At 28.4% G+C, this 22,558-nt stretch overlaps 2 protein-coding genes across 3 annotated transcripts in view; one reads left to right on the top strand and one right to left on the bottom strand.

Moving 5' to 3' along the window:
* The window catches only part of LOC145314214 (uncharacterized), a 444,769-nt gene that overhangs the window by 93,560 nt on the left and 328,651 nt on the right, over positions 1–22,558 (top strand). The window lies entirely within an intron of this gene.
* Positions 1–22,558, bottom strand: part of LOC145314194 (calcium-activated chloride channel regulator 1-like) — a 127,440-nt gene that overhangs the window by 26,785 nt on the left and 78,097 nt on the right. For both annotated transcript variants that reach the window (XM_080154015.1, XM_080154016.1), the window contains exon 5: positions 2,250–2,334. In XM_080154015.1, the coding sequence (XP_080010141.1) occupies positions 2,250–2,334 (85 nt within the window). The remainder of the gene's footprint in view (positions 1–2,249; positions 2,335–22,558) is intronic.

Genomic DNA, 22,558 nt, shown 5'->3' with positions numbered 1-22,558 from the left:
ACGAAGACGATGGGATTTCAACACAGAGTATACAACATAAGAATTCAAAATAATACAACTTAAATCCATTTTCGCTGCATATTTATTAATGCATCTTTTTAGAGCTGTGTTAGACATTATACAAATGGCTAAAATAATAATTTAAAAGTTTGAATTCTTAAGTTGAATACTCTGTTAAAATCGTACGGGGCATTGATCTTCGAGATGGAATAAGGTTTTTAACAGAGTATACAACTTTAGAATTCAAAATTTTAAAATTATTATTTTGGCCATTTGTATAATGTCGAAAAAGATGCATTAATAAATATGCAGCGAAAATGGATTTAAGTTGTATTAGACATTATACAAATGGCTAAAATAATAATTTTAAAATTTTGGATTCTTATGTTGTATACTCTGTGTATCGTCTTCGTTCAATCAAGCAATGTCTAAAAAATTGTCGAAAAAACGCGGCATCTTTTAAAAACCCATCTCTGCACTATAAAAAAAAACAATTAAATTGGTGACAATTATATCTAAAGAAGTAAAACGAAAAGGGTTAACCAATGTTTTTTAATGGTAGTCTGGTTTATTGTATTTAAATGATTACATAGATTAAGATTTTTAAAATAGCCACGTTCTATTCAACTTGATAAATTTAGTAGAGAAGGTTCTCTATAAAATTTTTCTTCAGTCTGTGTAATTTCATTTGAATTCCTTTTTTTCAAATATACTTCAAATTATTGGATTTCCGCATATTTTGTTGAAGGAGTTAGAATTCCATTTGACCAAATACTCCTACTTAATAATAATCACAGTATATTCTGTGTAATATTTTGTGCTTGTTTGATATCTCCGATCCAGGTAGGCAGAGGACATTTGGCTGTTTATCACACTAGTCCCCGTAGTTTCATAATAATGTTTTCTTATTCGTTGATTAACAACTTTGGGGACTTTATTGATCTTTGATTGGTTGGTTCATTAATTTGAGTGTCTAAACTTTCAACCACTTATTGTAATTTTTAGAAGGGGTAATTTTGTGTATCATCATTGGGGATGATAATCAATTTATCGGCCATTGTCTTATCCCTTTAGATCCCTGGATATCTCTGCTGTTTGATTCATTGATTACAAACACAACAGTTGAAATGATCAATAGTTCACCAAGAATTAATGTATAACCATATGGGGAAAAAATTAAATCCAAAGAACATATATAAAATTGTTTTTTTGTGCTTATTTACTAAGTATATTTGCGATTACTTTTATTTAATGAAATCTTCCAATTTTTAACATGTACAAAACGGCCTGCTTAATTGCTTCAAGATCCATGTCAGATCCATATAGGAAATAAAAGTCTATAAACGAGCTCAAGTTTTCCAAGGAATATATGATTAAAACTCATAGTGCTCCAATAATCCATAATAAACTCTCATTGCCCAGAACGATAAGACCCATTATTTTACTTTATTAAAAATAAATTCATTTTTTTCATTTCATGTTGCTATTTACCTTATATTGATGTATTTAATTTTTAATCATAAAAAAGAAAATTTAAATTTATAATATGATAAATTTAAGAAAACTATGTTTTAAAAGAATTCGATTGTGGCGACATTTTGTGTGTTCAAATATTAAACTAAAATTGTAATCATCATCATTAACCCTTTGGTGATGGTAATGTAAAGAAAAAAATATAATTTAAAAAAATCTTTTAAAAATCATTTAAATTATTAAATATTTACTTTCTTTTAGATAGTAATGCTGGGTGAGGAAAATAGATTTATTGAGAAATAGATATGCATATAGAAAACTAGCCAATAGGGAGATAATTATATCGAGCCAACTCTAGTATTTTTTATAACAGAAGCTCAAATTGAAACATTTGATTTAGTGAAAATTGTTATGTTCAGAAGTTACTTCTTTTACTCCCTGATTTTATAGTTTGTCCCAGCTAAATCTGAATAAAAACTCTTAAAGGCAGGTGTAATTTATGAAGTTTTTTTGACAATAAAAATATACAACTGAGAGGTTTAAAAAGTCCCTTTATTTTAAAAACTATAATATGAGTGTCATAGCCCAAAAAGAGCCTAAAACTATGGTATGGCCAATTGGAATGTTTCCTAAGAAGCTAAAACTGCGGTAAGCAGGATATTAAGCTCATAAGCTCAATCTAAACATACATCATCCTAAATTGTATTATGAATTGAACAGCATATTTTAATTATAGAATAGCTACACTACAAATAATAGGGTAAAAAGTTTTCTACCTGGTTGACCGCAAAGCCTGTGCTGGGTTGTGGTCGGTCTTGACCCGTGGATTCTATCATCACTCACCACACGAATATCTTCTCCCTAAATAATATAAGAAAATTAATTCAATGATAAAAGATCTAAATCGAGAAGTAAAACCTTTTAATGACATTATTAGGCACTAGCGGCTAAGAACCCTAGAGGCCTCTAGGTGCACTTGAGAAGGTGTACAATCCCCCCCCCCCCATTTTTGGTTTAATATTTTTAAAAAATAGGGGAGGGAGGTGTGCAATTTTTTTTCCGAGGGGCTATTTCTTTTGGGAGTGTAGTGGTACCCTACCCCAAAATAGTTACAAACTTTCACAGAACCTATGAGAAGAAGTTAATTCAATTCAGCAGTTCCCATTTCAGCAGCGAGATCCCTCGGTACACACAGAAAAACATCCTCTTTCTTTATTATAAGGATTTCATTATTAGTATTTATGATAAATATAGACGGACCCAGAGACCATAATAAAGAGAAAGAGTTGAACTGGCGAGAGATACAGGGAGGGCGGGAATAATGGGCTGTTAAACAACTTTTGGGACTTTTACTAAATTTCGATTGGTTCGTTCATAAGGTAGAGTGTCCAAACGTTCAACAACTAATTGTAATTTACAGAAGGGGTAGTTTTGTGTATTATCATTGTAGATGCACACCAATGAATCGGCCAATGTAATATCTCTTAAAATCCCTGCGAGAGATTGATTTGAAAATAAAGTATAGAATCATTATGCAAAGAAAGAAGAAAGGTCTATAAATAATAAAAGTAAAGATATCTCGGCAACACTTTCAAACAAGGATAAGAACTCCCATATAAGCGAATAAAAGATTGATACTGAATATAAAATAAGTGCTTTTAATTTTGAATATAAAAAATAAATTGATACTAATGTTCTTAGTTATTGAGATTGCCTAATTGTTTTTGGAAACACATTTCAAATTCTAAAAAAAAAATTTGAAATTGAATTTATAACTTCATGGTAATGATCATATAGTTGCTATATTACAAGATTAATTTTTATTGTTATATGAATCCTCACACTAAGGTTTGAAATTAATAGGATGATTGTAGCATGCCTAAATTTACGGCTAGAGGTATACGTTATGAACACTGAACAGCTATATTATTTGTGTAGAAAAGCTTCGCTTCAAAAAATATCAAACCAATATCTCTTTGTTAAAAGCCCAATACAAAAAAAAATGTAGAAAGACCATTAAAATAAAAAGATCATTTGATTGCAGAAATACAATAAATGTCTATTATCAAAACACTTTATTATGCACCTTTAAAAACAAATTTATTCCCCACCTCCCCTTGGGTTCTAACCCTCCCATTTCCAATCGTCAATTCGTCAGTGTATAATGATTGAAATCAAAAGAGACAAATTGGACTTTTTAGGCAACTATAATGACATTAAATTGGGCTTTTTCTCACACAAACACACACACACACACTAGCAAACCCACCCTCAGCCCAAACACATATTCAAACACTGCTAAGTATCAATAAATATTATTTTAGTAACTTCCAACTCGATTAAAAACGACCACCTTCATACCATTATTTATTTAATGTCTTAACTAATGTTTGAAATTATAGGTTAGGCAAGAATCAGATGGATAAAGACTCCTGCAGGGGATAAAATCATTCTACAGGATTTAATACCCTAGCTTTGATAAACGTTTATTTAATCCACACATAAATATACTATGTAAAAATCATTTATAAGATGAATTTCTAAATCTTGAAAGTTTTGGATCATGGAAAGAAAAAGAAGTAGCGAGTTTCGTCGTATTTTCACAGTAGCTTTTCTCCTATTTTCAGCTCCTGTGGGGGGCTAAAACCAGGCAGGCATTCATTTACATTTACCTAACCTAACCTATACTAACCTATCAAAAGCTAATTAAAAAAAATATGACGAAACCCGCAACGTCGTTTTCTTTCCCTGATCTAATTTTTTTTAACAAGCCAAAATTAAAAAATGGATGTCTTAACGTCCAAATGAATTTGTATAGGAAAGTGCCTATTATTGGATCCCTATTACCTAAGTATGTAAATGTATTCAGAAAATAATTTGCATTGGTATAACAAATAGGTTTAACTGATATATCGAAAAAAAGGAATGAAGCATTCTAATATAAAAGTTTGTTTTCATAAAATTCAGATTTAAAAAATTAAATAGTATAGTAATATGAAATAATAAATATTTTTCTTCTAATACTTCTCCTGATTCTTATTAGAATATAATGGAACTATACAAAAGACTTCCTGGATTTTTATAATTTAATCTGCTTAATATGTTTAAATTTTATTATTGCACTGCTCTAATGGAAACTTTGAGAATAATCAATTGGGTGAGTGATTTGGTTATTGATAAAGGCAAATTAGTTAGTTTTCACCTAGCTAATGGAAGAGGGGGAGGGGCGGAAATAGCCTAAAATCAACCCAAGACATTAATAAAGCTTTTCTGAGAAGTACAACAAATTAAGAACAGCAATATCTGTGCTTTTCAGCTTCAGACAAACCACCTTACTACTTTATATGGTAGTATAACGTTATTATCAATTTGTTGAGATCTCAGGAAAAAAAGATTGTTCAATGAAAGGATTGGTCCTCTGCTTTGATTCTGAACTGGAGTTGTCAAGATAGCTGTTTAGCCCAAACAGAAAAACACTCTATCAACAAAAGCTTAAGTTTTAAAAAACTCTTTGTTTGCGTTTGTTTTTTATAATTGCGTTAAATTAATTTGTCTACTTCTATCCATAACTAAAATAAATGTAAATACCTAATATGGTTGTATGTTTGAATTGATTATTGAATTTTGATGGACTTTACTTCCTTAATGGATTAACAATTCATAATATCAAAAAGATTTGATCAAGATTATCAAACAAAAGAATCTTTTCTGTCCCTTAACCGATAATTCCGTCCCGATATTGGACGAAAAAAATTGTCAGTTGTTCGTATAGAATTACTTAAAGATAAACCTGTAAGTCATCACTAGATGTTTTCATTCGTTGGCCAAAATCTGTATATTCCATCCCTATGTATGGGGGATAAAACTTTTTGCCTTTTAAGTTGATAGATAAATATATTTTTTCACTCGTAAACGAGAATTGTTTTCCTTTAAAACGGAACAGAAATTAAGTTGACCCTTTCGTGTTTAGGGGTCTAAAGCCAGGTATTTTTTTCCTTAAAAACAATTAGACCAATATATACCTTAAGGATTTTTGTTGGTATATAATTTACATGTTGTCTTTTTCTTCCAATATTACTGAGATGGAATATGCTACATCCCATTCATTTAATTATTTTATTATTTGCTTTATTATCATTCATTTTCAACTATTCAAATATTATTTAGTAGCAAAGCTACTCTATATCTAGGATATATCCGTCCCTACGTCCATAATTAGGTTATACTTCGCTCTATATTTGACACAAGCTACGCTGCTACCAAATTCAGTGCTTACACGTTGCTTGTTAACAAAGTCTTTTTAAATTCAAATTGACATTTTTAAATTTGAAATAATCTGCATTTTTAAACGAAAAGGCGAAAGGCTTTTGTTAAATCGTAGAATCGTAATGAAAGCTTTCTTGTCCGATATTTGCGTCGCAATTATGACCAACTTTATGCATAACAATACTTCAATAAAATGTACATGATTATTTTCTACGCATGGACGCAGGCATTTTTTGTGGTACTATTAATTTTAAAGTTGATAAATACGCCAATTGTGATCCCCAGATTGAATTGCTAATTGAATGACAACAGAGAACGGGTTAGGTCCAGGGGTTTTTACATTTCTGCAAAAATTTAAAGGATTTAGATATTAACATTAGTTTAAAAGGAAGATAGTTAAAAATATTATGCAATTTTACCAAATAAGACAATACATGGTGTATTTTAAAGGATTAAATTCAACGTTAACAGTCCAACACCACAAAAAAATTATTAACATTAGAATAGCTTCGCTATTTAAAGTTTTAAATTCTTTACTATTTTGCATGCACATTAGTTTTAAGATAGATTGACTAGGAAAGGAGACAAGCTTGGTAAATAGATGGATAATATACATAGATTGGTCATAATTAAAGTGTTAATTTTCAACCCACCTTTAAGCTAAACGTACTGGTTTGAAGATATTGTATTCGTTACGTTATTTAGGTATTTCAAACACAAAAAAACACACATTCATAATATTTAGAAGAAAAATCAATTAGATTAAAGGGTAAAGTAAAGGATAGAAAAGTCTACAAATGAAAAAAAAACTTTTAATCACTCTACATAATGCAAACTCTATTGTAATAGTAGATAGATATTTAAGATAGTTTTGATGCTAGTTTGTTTGAATCTTCAGGGATTCAATAATAGGTCAACACAAGATTAATTAGACTTCACCTCAATTTAAAAAGTATTAATTCGAGATTAACTTCCCTGCAATCAGATTCAAAATTTGGAGGGTCTTAAAATATTGGAGGAAAAATTTTAAAAAATTGGAAAAATATTCATATTACATTTTGTTATCCTTACATTCCTGGGCTATATTACAATATTTTGATACCAATTCTTCTTTTTTATATGTGACACTCGGGGTTTATCAGTGATTAAATACCAAAAAACATTCACAATAGCCAAAGTCTCAAAGACTTAACCCATACTCCTTGTTTGAGTAATTATTATATCAACATAAGTATGTTGTCATAACTCATAAAGTAATTAAAAGAACATTTATAAAAAAGGTGAGTCTGTGAAAATTTGCATATCAAAAATAAGACAGCTATGAGCATTTTTAGTGAATGTCATGTAATCGTCATGGCCCATTTGAATTGTATGGCAAAATAATGTTTTTAATTTTCAGACATTTAAAAACTCTTAATTGTGTCAAACCTAAACTTTTTGGTGATCTTGGATTTTGACACATGTAACATGTCTAGAGTTTTAATAGGCTAATTAAAAAAGTTTTCAATATTTAAATAACATATCAAAATATTTAATATAACCTTTGTCTGTGTGTCCTTAATAATAGATTGTACTTTGACAAAGTACCTACCATAGCAATAGATTAATTTCCTATTGTATAAAGTAGTAAGGTTTTTTTGTAATTAGTTTTTTGATGCTTAAGATTTCGTTAACTGCTGAACCGAATAAGTTCTCCATTCTTTGGAGCTTCACGTAGGCCCCTGAATGGTTTTAAGCTTTTTATTTTTTAAATATGTCTTGGGATGCTTTTAGGTTATTTTTTAGTTTTTCCTATCATTTCAAATACATATATCCAAGATGCTAGGCGCGCAGCCGCAAGTAATCCTTAAAAAAAGTTTTTAAATATTCTTTTAACCAAAAGCAAAAAAATGTTTTTGATAAATAATTATAGAAACAGTTATTCAAACGTAAAGAGTTTGTTTTCAATTTTTATGTTTGTTTTTTGGGTGTAACTTTTTAATGAAATGGAGGGGGTTAGAATGTACATGGAATTACCTATTCTGCCACCTTGAATTATAACCATTAAATTCACACAAAATTGTTTTCAATTGCATGTCGAGTTGTTAAAAGATATTGCTTGCGCGGGTTGGGAATAGTTATTAATCGCATTCTTTTATGGACAGCTTTCAACGGATTTTAAAATGAAAAATTCTAAGATTAAAACCAGTTTTATTAGTCCCAAGTGGCCGAAGTAAAAGGCTAACAAAACTAGTGTTAATTGTAAGTTTTTTTTCGTTGAAAATTTTCTGTAATATGATGCTACATGATTTTTAAGTAAGCTTGAGCATCGGTTCTAATCCAGTGGATATTAATCGGTTTCAAAGCCATTAAAAACTTTTAACCTGGATAACTTACAACAATGCATAGTAATGAGTTAAGTCTGTTTGTGAAATAAGTCATACAACCTTCTTTTACTGTTAATTTCCCAACAGTTAAAACATTTTTGAACTATTTTTTCTTCAGGATTCCGTTCCCCACCGCTGAACATTTAGTAAAAAGATATTGCTAGTACCACACCCCCTCCTATCATAACCCTTTTCCAATTCAAGACCATTACTTTAAAAGTTCTTAAGATTTTTAAAGACATTCTTGTTGACAAAAAAGTTCTATTCAAGAATTATAGATTATGATTTTTTAATTTCTTGATTTATTTAACGTTTATTTACAATCTTATTGCCCTTATTTAAGAATTATTTATATATCTATACTTCAACTTCTTAAGTATTGGTCTGTATATGTAATCTATTAACTCTCTCACAACCCTTAACTATTTTTTTATGTTCAGAAATAAATACACTTACCTTCGGGGGTTGCAAAACATATTTACTTAAAGTCATTGAAAGTTAGCAGACGATTAATTATCAATTTTTTCAGGGTGGCTAAGATCCCAAAAACAGATGAAACCATTTGGTTCTACTTTTTAGGAGAGCTTCTTTTTTATGAATTAAATTTTTGACATTTGTAAAACTATTTTTAGAATATTTTAACTAATAATCTTTATATTCCAGCACATTTTTACGCATGCTGCAGGTCTAAATGACCCACCTTCAATAGACAATCCTCGTAGGGTTGACTAGAAACAAGATTCTGCCTAACAAAGGGCGTTTAAACGCTACTTTCAAATTATTTAAACCCATTTTAGCGGAATAATTACCAGCTTCGCTATTTTAGCGTGGGCGCGCAGCACACAAGGTGTAACTTCTATTCATCGTAAATCGCACAACTGTCCCCACAAAACCGTCAAATAATTTTAATTTTGCAAAAATATTCCTAAAAAAATTAAGGCCATAAGATAATAATCAAATGTTAAATTTTTCATAAGTTTACGGCAATTACCTTAATTACATATTTTTGTTATTAATATATCATCATAAGACAGTTGTCAAAATGGCATGAGCATAGTCTAATGTCGATATTAAATCAACCATGGTCACTTTAATGTAATGCTACATATTTGGCATCATTAAAATAATGTCGTTAATATATCAGCCATGACCATCTTTATTATAGTCGACGTACAACATTAATGTGTCGACACAATGCTTTGTCGATTAACAAACAATTGACAGGTAATGTCATTCAATATCTTGCTGGTAGATAATGTAATCTTTAAATATATTTCACATATTTTTTCCCCTAAAGAAGTAATCTATTTATGCTATGAAAATCTATTAGTTGAATGGTATTGTCACCAAATCGCACAGAGAGTTTTAGCTGGCAGTTTTGCATATTATTTTGTCCATGAATTCAAATCTTCAAATAATATTTTTAAATCAAAGTATTTAGTTTAAAGGTTGAATATGTTAGCATATCTATCTCTAACATGGATATGTCTAGGCATAGCTATACACATTAGTCTACCTATATTAATATCTTTAATGATATTCATGGAGATTCAAAAGGGATTTGTAGTAATAGAAGACTTCCAATATAAATATAAATCCATACTAAGTCTAATAAGTAGTTAAAAATAAAAGTTTTAATTTAATCTGGCGTTTCCATCTGTATAGTATAACCCCCTTCCCCAGACAAAAAAGATTTTATTTTTAATAATACGGTTTGGGTGTGTAAATGAATAAAAATGAGACAAACACAATCAAAAAGAAAGAAAAACATAATAAAAATTGAATGAAAAAAGCTTTTCATCGTGAATTAAATTATATAAAAAGCATTATCATTGAAAAATGCATTACAATGGCATAAAAAAAAGTTTGATAATACTTTTATGGTAAAAATGTTTATTAAAAGATACTAAAAAAGGGACAAAGGGCATTTAAATTAAGAAAAAAGAATTGGGTTTAATTTTTTCTTTAAATTAGATGCGTTTACAGAGATTTGCATTGGTTACTATTCATGAAAGGATAAAAAGGGAAAATTAGACTAATTTCTTGACATAATATGTTCTTAACCCAAAACCCCTGCTGAAAATTAAGATTTAGTTGACTCAAATTTCTTAAATGAATAACGTCCTAAATATTATGTTTATTTATACCAAAACAAGCACAAATTTGACTTTAAATAGAGTTGGGTATTTTAGGACAGATTCGAATTTCAAGAATTAATTTTTGCAACCATTTTTCTTTTTTAAGTTTCTATACATATTTTATTTTATCAATCTCGGAAGTATTGGGTCGACCTTCTGCTTTGATGACATTTAATAAAAGAGGTTATAACTAACAAAAAAGTTACTTTTCGTATAAGAGGAAATTTGTTTAATATTAGCATCGAATTTCATACAAACTGTATTAATGTTTTTTAATTATTATAATAAAACAATCTTACTAGTTTTAAACTTTGACTATTATCATTGGAAGGAAACAAAATTTAAATCTTTTTCCAGGTCCAAAATTAACTGTGAATGTTTCTATTTTCTTTCCATTTTACTTGGCTTTTAGAAAAGTATCTTTTTTATTCTGTTAACCCATTTGAAATTATTGTGAAACTATCCGAAAAAAACCGCTAAAAATGATGAAAACTAATTTAGCATCAAGTGTTGGTAAAATATTACTCTCTTATCATATCATCTACCTATATAATACAACAATTAGTATAGCCCAGGGAGAAAGGGATAAGGTCATGTAAAAGTATAATTTTCTACTTTTTTAAAATTGATGGTTGTACAATAAAATTTTGACCAAAAAAGCATATATATAATTGAATTTTTATCTAATGTTCTCTTTCGAATGCACGAATAATTAAAATTTTGGTTTTAACAAAAAAGCATTGTGTTTATTTTCATGTTATTTATGTATGTTTTCATCCATGTTTAAAGCAATTTTAAGAAGCAGTAATTCTTACCATATACAGATTATAGACAAAGATGCCTTTAGATAAATAAACAAGGGCGATTTCATCAGCTAATAGCGCGGCAGCGTAAACAAAAAAATTATGCCAAGATAAAAAATATTGATAAGACAGAATTTATTGTTTTCCTACGCGTCAGAATAGAAATTATGCTGTAAATTTCATCAATAAACAAAATCTAACTTTTATTTTTAATTTAAAGAACACATGAAGGAAAAATAGTAGCCTTATTGGACATTATTATAATCTATTAAAGAGAAATGTTAATTGCAGAATAGGTGGGATAATAAAAGAACAACATTAGCCATAAGGTGTTAAATCAGTATGCCAACATTAACCGCAGATAATAAATTAACCAACTTTTTTATTAGAACAACAACTGATACAAAAAAAAGAGCACAATGCCTTGATAATAATATGGTCGGCACAATTGATTTTTAAGATAATGGACTGGAGCTTCTAAATATTGCACTTTTTCCGAAGTCATTTCATTTAAATTTAAATCTCATATAATATTCTTTAAGTTATATGGAATGGTTTCAAAAAGAAATAACAAGACAACAAATCCTTTTGATAGCACTACTTTTGTCTGTAAGTCTTATCTTTATATGCTAACAGGATATTTACTATTTGTGGTTCAATTATAATTTATCTTCTACTGTCTAATGGAAAAAGCCCTCCTTTAAAACTTATGTGAAAAAAGAAAAGAAATTTAACATATCATCACATTTTTAAAAAAACGTCCTAATGCATCAGCATATTGTCAAATGAATGAAAAATTGCAAAATCTTGAAAGATTTAAATAAAAAATCTACTTTACACTTCATTGGATATAGTTTACATAAAACAAGGATGATTCTATTTGAAATCAACGTTTCTGAATATCAAATATATTAAAGTTAATTTTTTTATGAATGGTTTTATAGTTTTTCTTAGAGTGATAATGTTCAGACATAATCTAAAATCTTTTGAAAACTTTTAAAATTGCATTCAAAATTTCTTTAAAAACCTGAGGTTTTACAAATTGGCCTTTTTTGCTGTCAATTTGAAAGATTTTATGCTTTTTCCGAGCTTTAGTTAGAAAATAGATAAGGAATCTTTTTGTTTGACAACTTTTAAACTTATTTGTGGGTGGAAATGTTTTTTTTTTAGGTTTTGTTTTGTTTTCTAATTTACTAGTTTATTTTTAAGTTTACTTAGACAAAATAAATAAACAGAAAGTAAATTTAAAAAAAAAACAGTAAATAAAAGTAGAAAAATCTACTAACCCCCCTTTCCCCCCCCCCCCCCCCGACCATCCACCAAATTGGCCAGACGAATAGGGTTAAATTTTTGTTTTTAAGTTTAGGGTTTCAACTTTTCAAGATCTGACCACTGACAGACCAAATGACGGACAAACTGACAGACAGAATGACAGACGGACCTCTCATTAAAGATTGAAGGATGTATGCACAAAAACATTGTTGGAACTTAACAAACAAAACATTTATTTAACTTGTAATTGGATTAGCATCTATTAAGTTTATTTTTAAATAATTTGTAATTTGTTTAATCGTCAAAATTATTTTGAACAACATAATTTTCACGTTGTCTGTTAAATTGGATATTTAAACTAGGATCAAGGACGTATATTGGTATCTTAAAACCTTTTTTTTTGTAATTCAACAAATAATTTTAAGCTAGACCATTAAAAAACAAGAAAAAGGTTTATGAAAGGAACTCAAAATTATATTAAACTTTTAAAGTTAATTGAATTGAAAGAAACTCAGTCACTGCTTCTGTCTTAACTATTTAGATTGTAATGAAATAGCCTTGTGGAAAAACTTATTTATATTTTGAGGCGTGGGCACCACAACAAAACCATTTTAAAGGGAAACTCTGCCTTTCAATCTATAAATCATAAATTCATTTGTATGAAATTAAGTTGAATCTAAAACCAAAAAATCTTATCACTGTTTAAAACTCAAAACTAGTCCAAAAATGTATAAAAACACAACCCATTCCAATAATTTTGTAATATCCCATAACATAAGGTTGTAAGGTTTTTTTTTGTCAGTAGCTTAAGATTCAGATATTCAACTGAGGAAAGATTCTTATAAGTACAGGGATGGTTTAATGCTATTTTTCTATCTTTAACTACCCCTTCAAATACAGATCCCTTAGATGCTAGGGGCAGAGCCGCTAGTATTGATGAAAAGCTTAAAGATAGTAAAAGCTAATTTCTTAAATTGCTTTTATGAATTACATTTCAAAATCATTTAAAACTTAAAGCTTTTTTGTATGTTTTATTTCAATCATTTATTTCAATAAAGTTGAAATGTAGAGTGTATTTATACAGCAAAAAGGTTTGGACTTCCCTCTGTAAGGACTAAAACAAACACAAAAAGATATATTTGTAGCTGTTTTGTAAAATGAGATAGATAAAAGTTGTTTTAATTAGTAGGAGTAAACTTTAATGTATGTATATTTATCTCAAATATACCACAGAGACAGCTTTTAGTAAAACACCAATAGAAAAATTAAAACAAAATGAAAAATCATCAATTTAAAAAAAATCTTTTTAAATAAATTCACTAAATCTACATTATTATAAGACAGTTATTTTCTTTCTTTTTTTTTTCAATAAATCCTCTAAAGGCATAAAGTATATGAATAATTTTACACAAAAAAATGTTTAAACTTCGTGCCAAAATATTTGAAACGGATGTGCTTACGATGACGCTGGATTTGAGGGGGAGAAAACAAGTAAAATCGCGCCAATAATTTGGCTTTTGGGTACTATTTTGATTAAAATAAAGAATGCGAGAATTTTGGTGTATTTTTTAGTCCTTTTCCTTTAACATTTACAAAACAATCAGTAATGATAATTTTTTTCTAGAAATTTGCTGTTTTTGGGCTGCATGTTAGCTACCAGCTACTAGCTGTCTACAAGAAAAGGTTGAAATATGCATATATTACTTACATACATACTTATTAATAGATTTAAATAAGATAGATAAATATTTTTAAATATCTACAAACCCCAGTTTTTTTCGTTTGAACACACTTTCATGTCTGACACATTATTAGCAACTTAACCCTAAACCTCTAGAGGAGGCAGGAGATGTCAGTAAAATAGCCTTAACCACCCTAAGATAATCACAAAGCATCCTTGAAAAGTACAATTTATTCGGACCAATATTTTCTGAGATCTTTAGCTTCAGACAAAAAATTGTTCTATATATTATATAGGATGTTAATAAGTAAGATTTCTAACATAGAATTTATGACCAATTAAAGCAGAGAATCATCAATCTAACGCTATTCTAATAATTGCATTATATATCTATTTTATAACTTTATAATGTTGAAAAAAATAACAAAGGGACAGTGAAATATTAAAATCCCTTTCCATTAATCTATTCTAGAACATCTTAAATAGTTACATACATACATAATGAAGTAGGTGTATGTAATATGTACAATTTCAAATCTTAGATGACATCATCCATAAGGAGCTAAGCTAATAATTCTAATTTAATTTACAAAGACAAATTATTTGTTAAATCAATTTTCTTTAATTATTTTAAAGAGAAAACCTCAGAGAGAGAGAGAAGGGATAATGGGATATATTACACTAGTCCCAAAAGTTCTATAATCACGTTTTCTTATTCGTTGGTTAAACAACTTTGGGGACTTAAGTAAGTTTTGATTAGTTGTATAATTAAGTTGAGTGTTTAAACGTTTCAACCTCTAATTTGAATCTACTGAAGGGGCAATTTTGTACATCAATTTATCGGCAATTGTGGACAAAAAAATTGAAGAAAATCTAAACTCCAAAAAAAATAGGTATGAAAATGTAATTTATTCCATAAAATTCAATATTCATGTAAGAGATAAAAATATATCTATCCTATTCCTCAATACAGGATTTAGGATTTATAATTTTATTATTCAAAATATATAAATTAATTAAAAAGATGATTTCCGTCATATTCTTATCTATTTTTAAGATGTATTGTACATACACACATGTAATTAAATCTACCCCTTGCCTATTAAGGATGAAAGGGATTTTGATATAGAAAAAAAAAGATTTTAACAAAATGATAAAGATAACATATGTGTGGTTATGTTAGTGTTTCAGTAAAGCTTAGAAACGGATCTTAACAGGTTTTAGACTATTTTGTGGAGATTATGTAAATATATAACGCTAATAAAACACCAAAACTCAAAAAATATCAAAAGGGATAAGCGCCTGGATGCAAACTTAACTCTTCAGCCTTTTCAGATATCTTAATGAACACAAAGACATACTGCATTGATTTTTTATGAGAAACACAATACCTTTAATCCTTATTTTTAACTCAGTGGCATTTAATCAAAAATACATGGATTCCTAGCTGTATAATCAATTACAACAAGCTTAACAGAGAAAAAATAACAAGGCTTTATATACTTTTGACTTTGGGTACTTTTGCTTAAAATTGTTTTTTGAATTAGGTTGATATTAATCTTTTTGTACATTTACATAATAATTAACTTGTTAATTAAAAATTAAAATATTTAATTTTAATTGGGTATAAAAGGATGTGACACACTAATTAATTTAATATTTAATTCTGTAAATTTTATCTAAGCTACTCGATATTTAATAGTTTCATTTTTTGTCCTTTTAAAAATGTCTGAAAGTTGAATGGCCATAAATTTTGGAAAAATAGTATTATTCTAGTAGAGCTTTTGAAAAGATAATATAATTGTCCTTGTTTTTTTTAAATAAACATGATTCCAAACACCTTTTTAAAATAAATTATATTTGAGTAATTGTAAAGATACTTAATCAATTGAAAACAGCACAAAAAGAATCTAGCTCACAGCAGAAACAGACCAAATAAAATTTGTGTTGTGATTGTTGTTGGATTCAAATAAGAAATAGTTAAATGATTGTTAAGGGTTGGCTTGCAGCTAGGGGCAGAGATAGGGATGGGTTATCGCCGAATTTGATTATGTATTCTTTTTTCTAGTTTTAAATTCACTTTTCTTTTCATAAATCCTTGCCCGTTTTACTTGGTCTCAAACTTCGTAGTTTCCACTAAAATTCTTTTGGGAGGGATGTCTCAAAAAGGTTTGTTCATACACAACAGAACATGATTAAATTCGAATAAAATCTTTGGTTATTAATCCCTATCCTTAGCTAGGAGTACTTACTTGCTTCTGGCCATCACGCAATAGCAAAAGCACACTCCAACATTTAAGATTATTCTTGCCATATTAAAAAGGTTTCATTAGGTGTTTGATACATTAGATGTTTGTCTTTAAATTGCAACTTTTATTAAAAGGAATAAAAATTTATTGCGAAAAATCTACCTTACAAAATCATATGGGAATGAATGGATTTAAAGATTAAATGAAAACAAAGGGAATGGGACTGGGATTAGTAGACAATCGGTTGGCGGCTTGTAAGTAGAATCAGCCACTCTCACTGCATAGGCCACCCTAGCCCGCAGATGCTCTTTGCCACAGCTACCCTAATCTGCAGCAGTTACCTTGTATTTAGCGCAAATTGGGACAAAAAAAAATGAAAATGCGCGAGTGTTCATTTTCAAATACCTTTAACTCGTGTTGCACTTGGTGTAATAATCAAATTGGGTTGCAACAAATATTTGAACCTTTTCCCATTTATCATACTCAACAACTTACCTAAAAGAATAAAATAAATGTTATTTTTGGAAAACTAACAATCTGTATTACATATTATCTTAATTTAAAAAAATTAAAGGTTAATATTGTTAATCTCTTTTTAATGACTCTTAGAGATTATTAACTTTAAGATAACATTTATACATTTTTCTATGTTATATAAATATATTCCTTACAGTGAAAAATGTACTTTTTATAAGCCTATAGATATAAAAAAAATTAAAAATTTATCTTTACAATGCATAAATTTGCCACAAGCCTACAATAAAATATTAACGCGTGCTCATTCAATAAAATTGTCTTGCAATACAACTCCTCCCCCCGTAACATTGTATTCCAACCCCCCTCCTTTCATCTCCAACTATTGCACATATAATCTGGGAATCAATCTTGCAGATTCTTCTTATTTCTTCAAGAATGATCCCTTTTTGGCTTTCCTTGCCAATATAAACTGGATAATAATGTTTATAAAATGAAGAATATAATTGAAAAAAAGAAACCATAGGGGGGGGAGGGGACATTGGACCAAGATTTACACTCGTACCAATAGTTTTATATACAAGTTCTCTCATTCGTTGCCACAAAAACTATGGGATCTTTTATTAAAACTAGAAGAGTGCAAACTGTTTAACCAATAATGTTCATATACGCAACGGATGATTTTTTCAACAATGGGGATGTACATCAAATTATTCATAAAAGTAAAGCTTTTGTATATTCAGGATTTGTCGGTCCGAAACAGATAAATTATACTATAGATTTTATTAGAATCGTCATATACGATTAATATTTGGTTGCCCCAATAACTAAATTGTTGAGCTTCGCTCCTTTTATTAAATTATTTTTGACATTCTTGAAAAAAGTGATATATTAAAAACAGATTAAATTTTACATCCTGAACTTTATAAGCCGCTTTTAGTTTAAAATAAAGATTCCGGGAAAACGTAATTTAGTATATAAATATTCAAATATTATCAAAACTATAGAAATTTATATTTTATTAATATTTAGATATTTCTTTTAAAATGTATTAACAAAAATACTAAAATATTTTTGGTAGGTAAACTTTTTGGTAAATACTCTATGACCTTTCTTTTCAACAAATTTAAGATTAATATCCTATATTCTATCTAAAAAAAACAGTAGGAAATTCATTTTTACTCAATGAATGAAAGTTTTTGTTTACTTTTGACAAAATTTAATTTTAAAATTAATCATGTTTTTTATTATCCTAAGTGTTTTGTTATTTTATGAAATTACTTTGCAAAAAGTGCAACAGGTGAAAAAAATACTTTCTATGAAATTTATTAAAAAGGGTAAGACAGCCGTAATTAAGACGCGACTAAGCCGCCAATTTCTGTTCCAATCCTGCCTCTTATAGCGGCTCTCGGTTCATGAATTTTATTAGTTTTGTATTACTCTCTTTTTCAAATAAAGAAAAAAATAATTTAGAGTTAATCTGCTTTAAATCTTTTACCTCTATTTTTTCTGAATTTAATAATTGAATTGAACAGCAAAAAATTTGATAAATTAAGATTATCTTAAAATTTATCTTTAATTGAATCATAACTTTTAATCTAAATTAAATTTTCATCATTTGCAATCCTTTTAAGATAAATAAAATTGCATTACACGTCTCATTAGAAAAAAAAAACATTCAGACAAAGAAGTTTTGCATTTTAAACAAAAATCTGCGACCGCTACACATGAATGCTGAGTCTAAAATTAAACTGAAACCGCTCTAATTTAAGTTCAGCAGCTGAAAAGAAAAATCTTTTCATACAAAAGTAATATCCTTTTTACCCCTTGAAAAAAATAGTTTTAAAGCTAAAAGGTGCTTAAAGAAAGCTTATTATTAATAATGAAGCTTCTGTGGTGTATATATCTAAAACTGCTAATAGTAAATCTCCGCAGGCTTATTTATACAATTTATAGAGTGTATATTGGAATAATAAAACCACCCACCAGTCACAGCCTAATAAGGCAACCTTATTGCATAAATAGGCTTCCATTCCAAAACAGGGCAATATATACTTTAAAATTAATTTGCAATTTTAATAATCAATTAAATTAGATTAATAAACTGAATTAATTGAATAAAAAATCTATTAAAGATGATGATTAAAGTTTAGGTTGAGCCCTGCGGGTTTGTAATGTATACAAAACACGAGAGGCTCTGTCCTAACAATTAGACTAGGCTTCTCAAGACATAGTCTGGCTCTATCTGAATGGTATGAGTTGCTAAGCTGTATTTATAGTGTATATCTAATGAATTGATAAAATGAATAAATTTTTGAGGAATTTAAAAGAATTTAAAAGGTAAATAAGGATGAATTTCTTAAATAGTGGCAAGGTTTTAAACTAAATTGTTGGCGAAATGCGGACTGAAATGTCTGGTTAGTAACGTCATTATAAAAAGAAATTTAAAACATTTCTTGTAATAATTCTAAATTATCATGCTTTACTATATCCTTATTTGAACCCTATCACTAAAGTTGCAATTAGTTTTACAAAAGAAAGTTATAAATCATGATATAAATAAAAGATCAATTTAGGTCTCCTAATTGAACTTTTTCTGGTAGCTCCCCCTAAATGATATTTTAAATTGTCTTGGATCAAAGCAATTTCTTGGAGCTAATATTATTCCAAATATACCCCTAAAAAGCTAAGCGAGCATAAGAAACTATATATTACAAATACCATTAGTAGACATACACCATATTAGTGATTTAGCAACTCAACAGATTGGAATTTGTATTCTAAAAAAACAATTCGTTGGCCTGAAGCCCATGAAGTACTTTCCATTTGTAGATTTCTCCTTTGATTAATATTATGGTTTATTTATACGGGACAATAATATTAAATTCCTAAACGTGTGGGGGTAATTTATAAACCAATAAACCTAAGTTTAGTTCCGAGGTTTTTAGGGGGGTTAAGTTTCTGTATTATATTTTTATAGTTAGGGGGGTAGGGATATTTCACCGAATTCTTTGAAAGTAACTATAAATCTGTACCAAAACATTGGTATTGTAATTCAGTTTCAGAATACCCAAATAAATATGTGTTTGTGTGTATGTGTGTTTGAGTGTGTGAGCGTGTGTGTGCCTTTAGGGATCAAGGTTTCAATTTGCCATCATTAATAATTGATGCCGACTTTCAAAGATTGGACACTCAAAAGTTATATTTTTAACAGGTTTATTAATAATATCTGCTAAAATCAAGCTATAGTATCTCTGTGATTTCTTTGCTTAAAAAAGATCGTAACAAAAATGTTAAATATAATTGGTAATTAAGTAACAACATTTAATTTAATAACTTTTAATTATTGACTCTTAGAATCGCTTAGCCTGTCTATCTCTCTTAGAGGCAAACAAATTTAGATTTTGTTTCTACATTCAAACAAAATAATTTTGAGAAGTTATTTAGATTTAATATTGAATAATTATTTTAAATCTTAAAAAGAGTTGTTTCGATGACTTTTTGATTTCTTGATTAATATTTCAAAATTGAAAATTTTGTTGTTTTAAGGGAAGATTCATTTTGAGGGCCTAATATATGTTGAAAGGTTGTTTATTGATTTATTTCATTATTTTGTGTATTGGCCAAATATTTGTATGAAAGAAGAAATAATTAAAAATTTTGAATAACTGTTTAACGGCAACATTTAAGTTAGTGTCGCATGAATCAAAGTGTTAAATAATGTTATATAATTTTATATTTGCCACTTTTTGTGGATTTTTTCATGGAAATCTGTCTCCAGATGTCCATATGACCACCGAGTGGAAAAATATCAAATTTAAACTAATTTTTATGCATAAAAACGAGAATATTGCCGATAAGAAGCTGCAAAAAATAGTCACGTTTAAATGGAAAGGCAAACGAACAATAAACTTGTAGGACTAGCTGTTTAGTAGAACATAACTGAAACCTACTGGAAGTTATATTAAAATTTACTAAAGACTATAATTAAAACTATATAAACCCTAAGGATTTAACCTAAAATGATTGAATTAACCTAAGAAATAAATGGAAATAAAATGCAAATAAAATTTTGTAATTATACATTATAGTATTTTAAATGTAATACCTTCAACCCTTTATAAACATAAAAAAACAGCAAAATCTCTTTTTTAAGCAGTTTACCTAACCCCTTATTATTGACGATAAAAATTGGACTATTGACAGCAAATTAACTGGTTGAGTGGTTATGCAGAATTGGCGGTGGCCACATTTGTTCTTCGCAATTATTTAACTGTTTCTTAGTTCTTTTTTGGCAAATTGACAAGGTTTGTTCAAATAAAATGCATCATTTAACACCATTAACTTGATTTCCAGGATAATCGATACAGTTGGACATTTCAAAAAGCTTATTCGGACAAATATTTTTTGGTATTGTCTTTCTTCGAAACATAATAATGTTTTAAGCTATTTTTTAAATTGTATGCTGTAGATAGGAGTTTTACTATTCACTTTAGAAAGAAAGTCTTATTATTTTCAATTGCCTCTGCGTAAAATGGAATAAACCCTGACGAAGATCAACCATATTTTGTCTATCCTACTAAACTACCACAAAACTAAAAATCTATATAATCAATGAATTTGCTATAAATTAATATGAATATTGTATAATTTTAAGCAAAAACTCGATCTTGATTACAATGTTATGCTTCGCTTTTGAAGGTTAATTGTATAAATCAAATAATTTTTTTTTATTAAAACTAAACCAAATATTATTAAGAATTTTATACTTCATATACTTTTATCTTGATATTCTGACACATATTTTAAAATGGGCTTTGTATGTAAATTCTAATTTAAAATTTTATTTTATTTTAGGTTATTTAACATATTTAAGTAAAAATAAGGAGTATTAAATTTATAAGTAGCCAAGCACAAAAATAAAAAGAATCAAATCTGTAGCTAATGAGTTTGAGCTGTTTATATTTAATAGCAGCTTGGTAAATCATTTAGAATATACTTGGACAGAATAGTCTTAAACAAAATATCGTCTATTTCTAATAACAGCTGAGAAAATTAAGTTTCCCATAAACAGACAGATGGACTATAAGTAGATTAAAGAGTATCTTCCCTACTTAAAACCGTTTCCTAGCTTTTAATTCTCATAACACCCCTCTCCATTATCCATTGTTTAAAAATAATTGTAGATTATCAGTACGATGTATCTTGCACAATTTTTTTAGGTTTTTTTTAGCAACACCTAAACAATACAACAAACACTAGAGGCAATTAACCAATTTATGAGGAGCGACGCGACTCTATAGATTATTTAAACCGATTGACATTTCTGAGAGAAAAAAAAACGTAGTACATAAGCCAGCCTAAAAGTTAAAAATCAAACTTTCAAAATCTTCTTTTTTGTTTCGGTTCAAATAAAAATGGACAATTTTTATCTTGTTTTTTTTCCTTGTATGAAAAGGTGATTCTAAAGCGTTTTCATATTGTTTATAGGCCCCCAATATTACGCCTTTTACCCTCCCCCCTCTATTTTTTCCTCTTATTGTTTGTGCTTATATGGGATAGGGGTGGGTAATCAGCGATTTTAATTGATGAGTGTAAGTAAAGTATGGCTTTAATCATAATTCTACCATTAAATGATAAAATGTTTTAGAAAAGTAAGACACAAACAAAACATGATTAAAATTGCAGAACATTTATTCTTTTTCCAAACTAAATGCATAAAATGCATATGCTTAATAATAGTTATTTCTCGCATCGTATTATAAACAGCCTTCCGCGGATATAGAATGTACAATTATAAGATTAAAACCATTTTTTTAGCCCCGAAGTGCCGAAG

The sequence above is a fragment of the Acartia tonsa genome, chromosome 3 (genome assembly GCF_053477335.1).
Source record: "Acartia tonsa isolate MP-2025a chromosome 3, ASM5347733v1, whole genome shotgun sequence".
NCBI lineage: Eukaryota > Metazoa > Arthropoda > Copepoda > Calanoida > Acartiidae > Acartia > Acartia tonsa.
This window is presented reverse-complemented; position numbering and strand designations above follow the sequence as displayed.